Source organism: Phocoena sinus, chromosome 5 (genome assembly GCF_008692025.1).
Source record: "Phocoena sinus isolate mPhoSin1 chromosome 5, mPhoSin1.pri, whole genome shotgun sequence".
NCBI lineage: Eukaryota > Metazoa > Chordata > Mammalia > Artiodactyla > Phocoenidae > Phocoena > Phocoena sinus.
In genome coordinates, this window is record NC_045767.1 from 135,630,152 (window position 1) to 135,645,545 (window position 15,394).

The window sequence follows — 15,394 nt, forward strand, 5'->3', positions numbered from 1 at the left end:
CTAATATATTATATCAGATGAATTGATTTCTTAACTAAATTTCTACCAAATCCTTTTTTCATTCCAAGAGGATTCCTGTCTATGATCAAACTTTTAATATCCTGGTGAATTTCACTTGCATTTTATTTGTCGTTTTTGTCATTAGTGAAAGTATCCTGTAATTCTCTTTGCTTTGCTATTATTATCACTTACTGGCATCCCTTTTGCTGACTTTACAAACTGAATGGGAACGTTTCCATCTTGATCTATATTCTAACAACACTGAATACAACTGGAATTATATAATTCTTGAAAGTAAGTACTTTTTATATAAGCCTTAGACTCTAAGAGCATCTTGGGAAGAAACTGTTTTTGAAAGTGGTTTAATTAGCACCATGGTTATTTTTATTCAAATTTCTTCTTTACATTCAGTTTGGATATTTATAGTTCCTTGGAATTTTTATGATATAGATTATCAAATTTATTACCAAAATATTCTACATTAATTTAAAATTATCATAGCTACAAACATTTCTTCTTTCTTCCCTCTTTCCTGACTCCCCATCTCCTCCTCTTTCTACTCTTTTCCTCTCTCTCTCTCTCTCTCTCTCCCCCTCATATATTTTGTTCAGCGATGAATTAATTAAGCCTATGCATTATCTTTTGGCCAAAAGTCTTTGGGTCCACATATTGAATTTTATTTTTGCATTTTTGTTGTTTTATATGAATTATTATTATATTTTATTTTTTAAATATTTAATTTGTTGAAGGATTTAGTGGGTTTAAATACTTGTAATACATTTTCATATTTGCTTTATTGTTGTCAGAAAATGTCTTAACAGTTTATGGTTATTGGAATATACTTACAGAATACAGAAAGACTTTCTATTTTCCAGTTACTTTGTGACTACTCTTGATTATCTTTCAAGAAAACTTGAAAACACTTCCTGTTTTTGTTACAGAACATTCATTATGAAAACACTAATTTAGTCATAATAATTGTATTATTGAACTTTGTGGTTTTCCCCTTCATTTTTCAAATACCGAAGGTGATGAGTTAAAGCAGAATATGATGGTTGGTTTATAAATTTTGTATCTAGTCCTAATAATTTTGCTTCATATTTTAATACTATGTTTTTAGTTTATATAATTTTAAATTCATTATATAGTGCTTTGAATTTTACTTTATCTGGTATTAATATTACAAACCATGTATTTTTGGTACTTTCTCATAAATGATTGGACGTCTTAAAAATATCTGTCGTTAGTCCTTTAAGATAGCAGTGTTTGCGAATTCCCTGGCGGCCCGGTGGTTAGGACTCTGTGCTCTCAATGCTGAGGGGCCGGGTTCAATCCCTGGTCAGGGAACTAAGATCCCACAAGTGGTAGGACGAAATAATAAGAATAATAATAAAATAGCAGTGCTTTGACATACCCGCTAGGGTTTGTACATGCTTTTCCTATGTCTGGGAGTCCGATTCCTACAACCCCGCCTGGGTTCCTCTTCTTCATGTTTCAGACTTCACCTTCACCATCACCATTAAGGACGTTTCCCCTAGTTTCACTGATCATGCCTAATCCACTCATTAAAAGCATTCACATTACTGTGTTCCTTTCTTTCATAACATATTAAATTTGTAATTTTGAAATTACATGATTTGAATCCAGTTGTTTTTTTTTTTCCCCCTCAACTAGTGTATAAACTCGATTAGCACAGAGCCTGGGTCTGTTTTATTCTGTGTATGGTAGCGCTGAATACAATGCCTGGCACACGATTGGCACACCATATTCCATCGGTGGAGATATGAGTAAACATAGGTCTACTTACCTTTGTTTATAAGCCGGAAAAATAAAATTAGTCTAATCATGGCTCCATCTTTCATGAGCGTATAGAAGAAAATTTAATCTCCTGTGTACCATGTAATATAAAAGATTTTCTTGACCTTGTCAGGGTCAAATTCTCCAGCTGTATCTTCTATCAGTTTTGCCCTCCAAATATAGCCAATCACTTAAATTTCGCTGAATACGTTATAACGTGTCCCATTGATATACCTTGAACATCTCATGCCTCTTGCGCCCGGCATCCCCTTGTAAGCTTGGGTGGCGTCATCTTGCTTGCACATCAGCAGCCCAATGAAGTGGTCCCTCCACTGCCCAGCTTCTGCCCCTTGAAGGTGACTATCCCGTCCTGTCGCTTGCCACCGAACCTGATATTTGCTTCTCTAATTGCACTTATTACATATGCTTATAATCATTTTTAGCATGGTTCTCTCCTTTCTCAGGTCCATGTTCTCTCCTTGTGACTAGGATCTGTCCTTTTACATATTCATTGCAAGCACACCATAGGCAACAAGAGCAGCAGCACAAAATGTGCCCAAGGGATGCAAGTACCATGAATGCATATTTGAATAAGTATTGCTAAAGAATTAAAAATGCCAAGAATCTCAAAAAAACGCTTACTCTACAAAAAAGGATTTTTTATACTATGGTAGGTGCTGAAAACTGCATGACTTGGACCTCCACCCTCCAGCTAGGAGTGCTAGATTCCAGTCTTCGCTCTGCTACACTGACGATCAGGGTTTAGTTTTTAAAAAGTGATTATGTTTAATATGGTTAACATATGCAGGAAGTAATTAGATGTGGATGAGCTGTTCCTTTAGTTACATTTTCTTTTTGCCAGTATTATTCTGCTTTGAAAGTATATAAGTACACCTGAAACTAATAGAATTGTAAATCAACTATACTTCAAAAAAAGAGAAATTATATAGAATTAGATGAATTTGGATTAGTAAAGGAATCAGGCATTTTGTTGAGAATATTTTTAATTGGTATTTTTCTTTATTTCTGTCTTAATATTTTAACTCTATGTTGATTTAGTCCCGATACAGTATTTAATAAACCTATTGTCCAGGAATAATTTAATATGAAGCATTATTGTGCATTGAAATAAACAAGATATATTTAGATATATTTTATTATGCTGGCTTAAAAAGTGAAAGCATATACTACTTAAAAATAGGCTATTTCTGCGTTCAAAATCCTGTATTTACAAGAACTCATCTTGCTCAGGAATATTACATATTATGTTGAAGCATTACTTACAACTAATGAGAATTCTAAAATTATAACTGTTACAATTAGTAACTTTTAACTAAGCTGTCAAATAAATAGTCTTTACTAATGTGTGTTCTAAAGATATATTTTATTAAAATTAACTTAAATATACCATTATTTTCAGTGATACATAAATTTTTTTTTGTCTATTAACAAAAATCTTTATTCCGAAGAATTGGCTATTTCAAGACATGAATAGAACATGATTATACTCCCAGCATTTTCCTGTTTTATTAATATAGATTGTTGAGTTCATCCTCACTATTTTTATGTGCATGTTCTGCCTTAGAGATTGTGACCTCTTTAATAGTTATTTATATTACTATGTAATTGAATCACTCTTGACTCATTTTTCTTTTTCTCCTTTTTCTTTTAAACATGCTGCAGTAGCTAACATATTATGGAGAGAAGAAGGTAGTAAATTCCATTATTTTTTATATTATTGTGATTATTTTGCTTAACTTTTAGATGTATTGACTATCAGTTCTCATAATTGCCTTATTCATTTTTATTTTGACTCAGTATTTCTATTTGATCATAAATCAGTATTCTTCTGTAAACTGCTACCATTAAACATAGTTATAACTCCTCATCAGCTTGATTTATTTTTGGTGTATAATCAGGAAGTTATATTATATATGGAAATGCTTTTAAGAGTATAAAATTAAAATTAGTCAAATAAATGAAAGCAAGCTTAAACATAATTTATGTAATAAACCGTGATTTAGATTAGAAAAAGAAGAATTATAAAAACTATTGCCTTATAAAGGAACTATAATAAATTATTTTAGAAAATAGTTTATAAACTTGAAGGACATGGATTCAAATCTAGTCTGCACCATTATGTAACCTAGGGCTTTTCTATGTCACAAATTCCTCATCTCAAAAATAAGGGTAGTTGTTAATTCTCAATAGGGTTGTTTTATCAACTCCTTAAATATAGTCTGCACTCAATAAATGCCATCCACAGTCATTTATTATTGTCTTTGTTTTTCTTAATTAGTCACAAAGGCCAAGAGGAATGTGTTTGCCCAGGCATTCAGATAACCCAAGTGCTGTAGTTAAATTCTTAGGAGAAAATTATCGATAAGTCATCATTACACTCCTGCTAAGCAACGGCCAAAATAACTGCCTTCAGGATCCATCCTAGAAAAACTTTCTCTTCCCCAGTTATAGCTTCCTAAAATTATTGAAGCAGAATAATAACAATATCAGTAACCAGAACACATTTATCGAGCCCTTATAATGTGCTAGATACTGTCCAGGTATCTTAGAATATTTAGATCCATTAAAATTAGTAAAAGATGAGCATAACACTTTATATTTTTTTTTGTCCTTGGTATTTCTTGCTCCTCAAATCTTTTGTAAAGGCTCCTTTAAACTCCAGTTTACTAAAGAGGTTCTAGTGTAACTGTACCTTCTCATTTTATTCCTCTTGGATATTTCGCATTTGAACATACAAATGCAATCATTACTGAAATAGGTATGACATGATTAACATATGGGTTAGACATTTCTTTATACTCTCTTCCTTCTTGAGATTAAACAAATATTTCTCTGGGTACCACAGATCTAGTTTTGCTGGCTAATTGCTGGGAAAATTTGAATGAGTCATTTTACCTCTCTGAGCCAGACTTTTCTAAAACAATGCTTGAAATACACTTTGGGACTCACCTTGCAAATTTGTGATATGTATATCTCCTTAAAATATGTGAAACAACTCTTCCTTATAATTTGACCTTGATAACAGTCATTAACATTATTAGTTTATAATACTCATTGATATGTACTAATAATATAATATTCTTCAGACTACCCTTAAAAGTATAGGAGACCTGCAGATTAATTAAAATCACACAGAGATTCATTATATGAAATCATTTTTATTTATTTAAATTTTTCTTCTGTTAGTCTTTGAAGATATATGTTCTCAATAATTATTCTCCATCAATCAGTGATGTGCTTACTCTTCATGACTTTGTTTGACACAGAATATGTGCTTGAGAAATCATAGCTATTTAGTACATTTTGCAGGTAATTTTAAAACTTATACAAGAAATGTTTGGGGGGAAAGTTTTTTAATATTTTATTTCATGTAGAGTTATCATCAGAGCATTTTGTTTTTTAGAAATAAAAATATTTAAAATAATACATTTGAGATAATAATATACTTGACTCAGATTCATAGGAATCTGTAAATTACTTTTTATAATGCCACAGCTATCGGCAAGGCATTACAATTAGAAACGATTGCATGTAATAATAATGGTGGCCAGAGATAATAGACCAGCTTGAGGAATCACTGAACCCCAACTGTGTGTACAATTATTTCATAAAAAATAATAAAAATAATAAAGTTTCCAAAGCCATTTTCTACCTCTGTTTTTAAAAGATAGGATAATAACTAATATGAACAACATTTTTCTGTGGTCCATTTTTATTTCCAGTCTAGCAGTGCTTTCTATTTGTATGCTTGTCTTCTTACCAAGGCCAAGAGAAATTTATCTCAGGGAGAACCCATTTAAGAACTTCAAGCATTTTTAGATGAATAATAATGGAAAGAGAGTTTAAAATGATAATACCTCTCATAATGTCATATGACTTACATGCAAGTGTAAGATCTATAAAATTTTGTTTAACTGAAAAATTATTTTTAAATGTATACATCAGAATCTGGCTTATCCAGGACTTTGTGAGCTAAATCAACTTTACTGAATTTCGTGTATATTATCTTATTAATCACATGGATATTTAAGCATGAAATAGTGTCCTCTGTTTCTGAGTTCACCTTTCAGTTCTTTTCTAGCCGTGATTCAAGTTAGCAGGAGTGTAAAAATACAATGTTTTCAAAGAGAAGTATCTCACTCATTTACTGACAAATATTTTTAAAGAGCCTACTGTATGTAGAACACTTTGAAAGCACTGGAAATATAAAGATAAGAACTAGTATCTACTCTAAAGGTGTTTTCAATCTAGTAAATTAAAGGCTATATCATTCTTATTGTCAACTAATTTTACTACCTATATGATTTCAAAATACACATTAAAAGATTCAGTAGGATTGGGTCTCTTCTACAATATTTTTTATGATGTTATCAAATATAATCTAATAAAGTATTTCCTAGTATTTAGTAGACAACAGTTTGGGTATATGTTATAAGGTCTAACAATAATAAATGTTTGTATAAGCATTGAATTAAAGGAACTTAAAACATTTTATTCACTGCAGGATTAAGCTGAACTTCTAAATATACTGCTTTTCAGGAGAGATGTCGGGTGGTTCATTATATGACACAGAATTTTCTCAATTTATTATAACATGAAATTATTTTGATGAATATCTATAGAATCAATATTTAACTGAAGCTACTTTGGGAAATACTGGCTTGATGTGACATCTAATGATTTGAAAGCAAAAAAATATATATTGATATTTTCCCTATTTATAAAAATTGTCTCTTCTATTCTTTATAAATATTTATGAATCTATTCACACATAAATACGGTATAGAAATGGTTCAAATAAATTTCTATATTAGTTGGGCTAATTAACACCAACCAACACCAGGTACCAGTAGACATTACAGTGAAATCTTGCAAAAAAGTTTACATGTTACATCATCTGATTAGCTTTGTGAACTATAATATCACCAAAGTGGGGAAAAAGGAATAATAGGAAGCAGGTCAGCTCTTAACTCCTTTAGCCTGAGATTTTTCACATTTTGTTGTCCACACCATTATATGCTGCAGGGGAGCATTGGAAATATAGGAGCATGCACGCCTGCTTAATGAGCTACTTGAACCTCTTGTATAGTTATTTTTAGAGAAAAAAAATTGCTAAGGTTCTCAGGACCAGATTACTGGCTCACAATAATATTGGTGAAATACTTAAAATGAAAAAGGAGAGTTTTCAGAGGGTGAGGCTTCTAAATTCCTGACACTTAGTGAGTCATATAATTGGGTGAGGCAGAGACCACGCCTTCTAATGGCTGGCTGCGATGCCATCGCCGAAGTGATGAAAGCTGTCGATATTTTCATTTGCAAGTTCCCTACCTTCTCTGATGAAAACAAATGTCAACATTTTAGTGCTTCAAATTATCTCATAAGCCTGTTTTCAAATCAAAAATGAATCTGACAAGAGATAACCATTTTCAGATATATGTGTATACACACACGTATGCATATATGTATACACACATATACATGTGTAAATATATAATTATACATATGATTTCACCTAATATAAACTCCATAGCAAATACTCTATTATGTTATAACCTTTGCTATGTTAATCATTAAATGTGAAATGAATCATGTAAATTTGCATTCAAGTTTTTCAGCATATCTTTGGAAGTTCAGGAAATTGAATTCTGACTTAAAAGGACTGGGTTTAGATAATATCACTCTGACCAATATATAATGTTCATACAGTACCCACTTTGCTGGATTAATAGTGACTAATAAAGAGCTTAACACAGTCACTCACAGAATATCTGCTAGAGGAATGAGAGAGGAAGTCCGTCTAATTTTAGTGGAACGTAACATAGAAATCTCATGGAGGTGTGATGGTTTGGTATTGCTATGTGTGTGAAAAGGATTTTAACTCCAAAGACAGAGGTACAAAAATGGGAACATTCATGAAACAAAAATCCCTCCCTGCTGAGTTATTCAAGGTGAGAGATGCAATATAGACCATCTATTTTTGCCTATATTTTTCTTTAGCTAAAAAAAAAAATTCTGTATTAAAAATATGAGTAAGTTTACGATCACTTGAAAGGGAAAAGAATGATATAATATCAACTAATAAAGGTCTTTAACACCAAACATTGAATTATCTTTGATTGGTTACCAAATCAGTGCTTTGTAGGATTATAATTTGCCATTGATCATAATTTAAATGCTAAAGTAATGGCGGTTTAAGTTAGAGGAAGGCAGACATCAGGACAAAATATTTTTGTTATTAAATATTCATCCAATAATCACACATTAACCAAATGTTATTCTTGATATAAATGATGGAATATATATGTAATTTATAATACATAATGTAACTATATTATCATGATACACTGTTGTTCTTGAGTAGAAATCCTCAAAGGATTGAGACAGGAATGTGAATTATGTACATTTTTTTCTCAGTCCATCTCATGTATTTAAAGAGGCAGTATTGGTTGAAAAACCCTCTGGGAAATACTTCTCTCTCATGAGACTGCAAGTAATTCTTGCCATGTCCTCTCTGTATAGAAAGAAAAACAAAGGAGAAGAAGAGCTCACAAAGAAAAAACAAATTATGGGTCACTTTTTTGTGCTACTGTACTTTGTTAGATTAACAACCGACCTGGAAAAGACAAAGTACCTGTGTCTGTCTTCACAGGGGATGAAAAAAGACAAAACAGCACATAGTCCTAATCTTTACCGTGACTAGAGTGGTAAAGCTTTTACTGAAGTCAGGAGCTTTTGTAATAAACTGCAATAGAAAGCATCAATGAGGAGAGAATGGTAATTGAGACCTACATGGTTGTCAGACTTTTGGGGACTCAAAATTATTGACAACTCCAAGAGCTTTTGTTTATGTGGGTTATTTCTATCCACTTGTATTTACCATATAAGAAATTAAAACAGAGAAAATTAAAATATGTATTTATTTGTTTTAAATAACCCATTACATGTAGGCATAAATACCACATTATTTGTAAAGTTATATTAAATGGGGAGACTCACTGTTGTACATTTTGCAAATTTTTAAAATATCTGGCTGAATAAAAGATGCTGGATTCCTATGTTTGCTCCTGCATTGAACTGTTGTGATATCACTCATAACATCATATGTCAAGTAGCCTGTTGAGAACTACACTCCACATTTGGAAGCATCTAATTTGTGAGAATGAGAGAGAAAAATGCAGATGACATCTTAGCATTAATATGAACATAGTTTTGACTTTGCAGACCCTCTGAAAGGATCAACTTTGAGAACGGCTCTACTAGAAAATCAGGTTGCTCTTTTAGCAGGCTCACACATTCGTAGAATTCAATCTCATAGAAAACTGAAATGTACTAGTAGTATATCTCACAGAGTAGATTTGAGGAAAACAAGAGGACAGTAATCACATTTTGGTTAGATGCCATTTCACCATTTTTTTTCCACTGATGTTTCAAAGAAGACATAATGTCAGTCATAAAAAAGAGGGACAGTTACCATTTCTTGAACTCACAGTAAGAGTTCAGGTCACTCTGCTACATGTTTTCCTTTGTCCATGTCAGTTACTTCTTAACAACAGCTGCATAAATCTAATTATTATCTCCCAATTTGAGATGGAGAAAGTACAGCACAGATATTACATGGGAAGTAACTTTCCCACGATACAACAGTGACTTCCATAGTCGTGATTTACCTCTGAGCTGTCTGAATTCAGAAAATTAAGTTTATCTCTATTTGTTATATTCTCCCACACCAAAATAAAAAAAGGTTAGGGCATGGAAACTTAATAGTTATAATGAACATACACAGATATGTTATTGCTTCCTATACAGATTAAGCTAACAAATGCCCCAAAGTGAAAATCAGCATGTGTTTTCAATTACCACATCTCAAGCATCAGGTAATTCATATCATTCTGTGCCTAGTATATTCAAAATAAATTACAATATTATAGCAGCAAATTTAAAAGGATATATATCTGCATCATATATTCAGATTATAAATTCTGCTGCTAAAACCTAAGTAGTAATTGATGAACAAAATATGTCTAGCAAGAAAATAAATGCAAAATATCCGTCGTGTAGGTAGGGAAGAGAGGAATACACAGATGGCTCTGAAGATAAAGTTTTATTTCATAGCGGAGTGATTGATACATAGGTGTTCAGTTTATCTTATTATTTTAACATATATTTATACATGATACTTTGTTGGCATTGCTATTTCATAAACACTAGGGAGTTATATTCCCACCAAAAACAATAAGATGCAAAAGCAAACTAAACCTCGCATAACTTTATCTGTATTTTTCAATAACTTGTAACTGGGAAAGTAGCTTATACTCTGTAAAAATGCTGATGTGTATGTAACTCATACTTTAAAAAGCAAGAAAATGGACTTTCAGTTTTGAAAGTGATTTGGATGGATTAAGCGAGTTTTAGAGGAAAATACAGCTCAAGAAATTTCATCTGTGGAATCCCACTGACTGTACTGTGCACAGAATGTAGTAAAATAACACAATAAAAATATCGATAGGAATAAGGGCAGGGAATACTTCAAGAAACTTTGCAAACTGTCTGGACTTAGAGTAGTTGTCAAGTTCAAACACATTCAGGCTCCTGACTGTGGAGCAGAATTGTGCAGTACCTGAAGGAGAATATAGTGATGTTCATTAAAAAATGTTATGAGCTTTGTATGTAACTGACACAACTGAAAATCAGATCCAAGTTTCAACTACCAGTATCGTTAATTTGCTAGTCACTGATACATAGCACACATCAACCTTCTGACAATGTGGTTATGAGCTTTGTATGTAACTGACACAACTGAAAATCAGATCCAAGTTTCAACTACCAGTATTGTTAATTTGCTAGTCACTGATACATAGCACACATCAATCTTCTGACAATGTTTACACAGAAGCTTGCTAATACAAATCAATTTTTTGCATAAGCAGTTTTTGTAAGTTTTATCCTTTTGGTATGGAATTGATCCCTCTGTATTCAAAGCTATACTTATAAATTGTAGCTGACAACTCGTAAATTTTATTTTATGAAGACATAACTTGAATTTAGTTCTTGCTACTTCTGCTGCTGTTCTGGAATATCTCATTGTAACATTGTGTGCTCTGGAATTAAAATGCACAATTAACTGATAAAGATTGCATGTATTAAAATATGAGGACTGTAAAATACTTGTAAAACAATAATAAGTCCAAGGGGGAAAAAACAAAAAACCAATAATAAGATGTGTCAAAATAATCTGGATCATTTAAAATATATATGCATTATTAGAAATAATTTCACTCTGTATAAACACCAATAAAGTGATAATTATGATCGAATACATTTTCCTCTGACTCATAAGAATAGATGGTGACTTTTAAAATTAACTAGGAACATATTTAACAAAAATAAATGTGGCTTAAGTTGAATAAACAAATTTTTTTTTTACAAATCAATAAACTTTTATTGTAATCCTCAGGCTTGACTTCATGGGCCTTGCAGGTGTCCTCAAGTGAAGTAAAAATTAAAAGTAGATGATTTTCAAAGTTAAGCATTTTAAAGAACAATGATTTGCTCTTCAAACTATCAGGATTTCAGTATAATTGTTTATCTATTAGCTCTCACTGATTTATGTGCGGTATAGTTATACTGAATAAATATGATTGTGCAAAGCAGTACCCCTGGATGAGGTACTCAGTTGAGGATCAGGAAAGGGAGAACTACATGCTCTTAGTCTGGACATGTTGGGACAAAGCAGAAGCAGAGGAAACACAGAGAACAGGTGTGCAATCATACGTGACAAGTCCCCAGGTGCAGACCACCGTTAACTCCACGGCATTCCAGATGTCTAACCTGTAGCATCCCGTACCCATGAGGTGTGGGTGTATAATATAAGTGAGATGAATTTCTGAGATGTCACACACCCAAACCCGCCCTGTGAAAAGTAATTAAAAGTATGGTTTAAATGAGATTTTTGCAAGACCTTAAATTAATTCAAATTTTAAACTGGAGAAATAGACCCCAAACTTTGTCAATATGAAAAGTGATATGTGAGACCTCTAGTAGGATTATATTTACAAACATTATTTTAGGAAAATACATATTCTCCAAAATCTGGGGAACTTGGTCTTTTTGTTTCTAAAAGTCTCTATATAAGCTAAATTCCTGCAAAGAATGCCATTTTATTTCCCTTAGGGAACTCTAATAGAAATAGAATAAATATGATTCTTCAAAAAGCACTTTTGTCTTAATCAGCACCTAAATTAAGTAAGGATGGTAGCAGACATAATCTATGTATCAAAGAGTTTATCTCCATTTATAATTATTTTTAAATATGTGAAACATTTGTTGAATTATGTTAAAGAAATCACTGACTTGCAGATCAGAGAGATGAAGTAGGCTGTGTGCATAATATTGCAGAGCTGCTTGGGCGTATGGTAAAGGTCTCACACGGTCTGCTTTAGTAGCATTATAGGACTTCACAAACTGATCTCTCACCAGCAGTGTGAGGGGCACTGAGTTTTGGTTGTAAATGTTTCTAGTAATTTTATTTTGAACTTTTGAATGTGTTTTTACTCCTAAGGTCTGGGAATTGGGAACATGTTCTATGTGTTTTATGAAGATGGAATCAAAGTGATACAACCCATAGAATGTGAATTTCAGAGGCACATTAAGCCTAGTGAAAAGCTCCTTGGATTTCAGGCAAGTATTTTAAAAATTCCTTTACAGTTTTATATAGTAATTTTGTTAAGTAGAATTGTATTTTGGAAATACAATGAAATCTACATGTATATGAGACATGTGGGTAGGACAGTGTTAAAACTATGATGTTGTCTGTTACTCTATGCAGGTTTTATACTTAAAGAGGAAGATAATATATTGTGTGTTCGTAATGACCTGTTTGTAATTAAAATAAAGGCACTAGAGGTGAAATATCAAAACTGAACACAGCATAAAAACTTCACCTGTTCCTTAATTTAGAATGTCTCCCATTTTGGCAGGCAATGGTTACTTTAACGTAATGAAAGAAAATAGCCTATAAATAATCTGATGGGAAACTGAGGTATATTAGATGCTTTATAAACGTTGATGCCCATTTATTCTTCATCTTATTTTTTTCATGTACCTTTATTTATTTACATGTACTTACCTTTAACAGAAGTATTTATTTTCTGTAAAATTTTGGTCAGCTTTCAGAAAATAGAAGAATATATGACAAAATGCATCTTGCCTATACATATTAGGGACCGTACTTCTGTGCAGGATAAGAAATAATAATTTTATATTGCTCTGGCATGTATATCTCCACATAAATATGTGTACACCAAAATATGTAATACTAAAGACACCCATGTTACCTTTGTGTTCCCACACAAGTGCAGGCATGCACCAGACACCCAAAATAAGGTAAGATATTGGTAGACCTCAGAATGCAACCCTGTCTTGATACTCATTTTAAGGTTGACATGGCGACAAGATATGAGCAAAATAGATGTTAATGCCCTGGTTTAGGTCCTTTACTTTCAACTCCTATTTTGAACCTACCAGTAGCCAGTGTTGCCACATATTGAATTATGGAGACAACAATTTAAAAATTAAAGCCATGTCCTAGAATGAGAAGAAGGAAAAACATACGAGAATGAGATAAGATAGGCCAGCATCTCTCAGACACACTGTAGGACAAAGCAATCTAATGACATCCTATTTTAAATAAAGGAAATGATTTAACTCAATATGTTTATGAGTGTTTAAAACAAAAGAAACTATTTTTAATTTAAAAATATTTCACTTAAAGGCTAAATTACTGAATAGAATCATTACCATTTTTGTTAAACTATAAGTTTAACAAGTATGAAAACACTTTAAATTGTACGTGCAGTTTTGTTTTGTTTTATAATCAGATATCAATACTGACTAAATCCATTTTGAATAAGGTGTGTGTGTATGTAAAGAAACACATATAAAAATATAAATATTTGCTTCTGATAAAACAGGTCATTCAATTTTATGGCATGTGTATATTTTTATAAAAACATTATGGATGAGAAATTTGGGCTAACACACAGATATTGGAAATGTGGCATCAAAATAGTTATTTAAATCAAAACAAAATCATTTAACAAAAGAGTGTTTCTGATCCCTGTGGGATTGGCAGTGTTGTAGCTAACTATTTGGAATCTAAAGCTGAAAAAGCAAGGAAAAATTGATGTGATAGTTTTGTGACATGTCTGGAAAATAGGGATGTGAAGTTTACTTACCTGAATGTCTCTTTTTAAAACCTTTGATTACTTAGACTGCCTCCTAAAACAAATAGATCTCTCTCTCTCTCTCTCTCTCTCTCTATATATATATATATGTATATATATACATATATACATACACACATATATACACATGCATATATATATAGTGAGAAATTATATACATACATATATAAATTATGTATACTTTTCTATAAAAAATTAAAATTGAAGAGGAGATAGAAACCAAACATCAGTGATGACAGCCTTAACTCATTTCCTTCAACCTGAGAACCCTTATCCACAACAGTGACAAGGCAGGGATTATTAGTTATAAAGAACTAATTGACTGCATCAAATTTTTCAAATCACCGCCCGTGGAAATCTTACAGCCATCTTACACATGGGATTATGCTAGAAATTCATACTGCAAAATAGAAAGAAATATAAGGATAGAAAGTTAGCATTCTTATATAAAACAAAAATTTACAAGACTTTCTATATGCTAATGGAAGACTAAGCAAAAAGTATAAGAAGAGTTAGATTTGTATTTTTAAGACGAGAGAAACTATCAAATTGTGTGTGTTTAAATTTATGACATTTCTACTGGTTGGATGTTGAAATTAAAATACAAATACATATTAGCTGACCAATATATTTGTTAAACCACTAAGGATAATATAGAGAATGGATAATTGGCTAAAACTACATCCTGATTATATTGTAAAATGGAGAATACAGGCATTTGTTTATACCAAAAAAGAGAGACATATTTCTCATGCAGTTATTATAGCCCATATATATGAAATAAAGGCTAGAGTAGATAAACTTTTATTTCGTATTGCTTTCTTATTTTGTTATTCCTTAATGTGAGATAAGCTTAAATAATTGGAATATGTATACCCAGACACTTTCATGATACACAAGTATACAGCAGTAGAAAAAGAAAAATTGACGGCAGTATGCTTTGAGAATAAATGTTGGATTAAATGTGTTTCTTATATGAAGCTATTTTATTTCTGTTTAAACACAAAAGATGTGCATTTCAGAGTGTGTAAGCTATCTGGTGCCACATTCTACTAGATTTCATTTCTAGTTATAAAATAATTTCATGAGAAAATTGTTGAGTATTATGTCAAGAGAACATTTTTCTCCAGAGAAACAGAACCAATAGGATTAGTATCTATATCCATGTCCAGATCTGGATCTGGGTCTATATCTCTCCATCACTGTCTGCCTCCATCTCCTGATTTTAAGGAATTGGCTCTGGAACTGGTGGGTGGAGTGGCACGCACGTGTGTGAAATCGGTAGGGCAGGCCAGGCAGTAGGAAATTCAGATACGAGTTGATGTTCAGTCTGG

General features: G+C 32.0%; 1 protein-coding gene across 3 annotated transcripts in view; it reads left to right on the top strand.

The window, feature by feature from the left end:
- FSTL5 (follistatin like 5) overlaps nt 1-15,394 on the top strand; it is a 728,230-nt gene that overhangs the window by 630,245 nt on the left and 82,591 nt on the right. For 2 of the 3 annotated variants that reach the window (XM_032633746.1, XM_032633745.1), the window contains exons 11-12: nt 3,481-3,507; nt 12,377-12,495. In XM_032633746.1, the coding sequence (XP_032489637.1) occupies nt 3,481-3,507; nt 12,377-12,495 (146 nt within the window). The remainder of the gene's footprint in view (nt 1-3,480; nt 3,508-12,376; nt 12,496-15,394) is intronic. The other variant, XM_032633747.1, reaches the window with a different exon arrangement.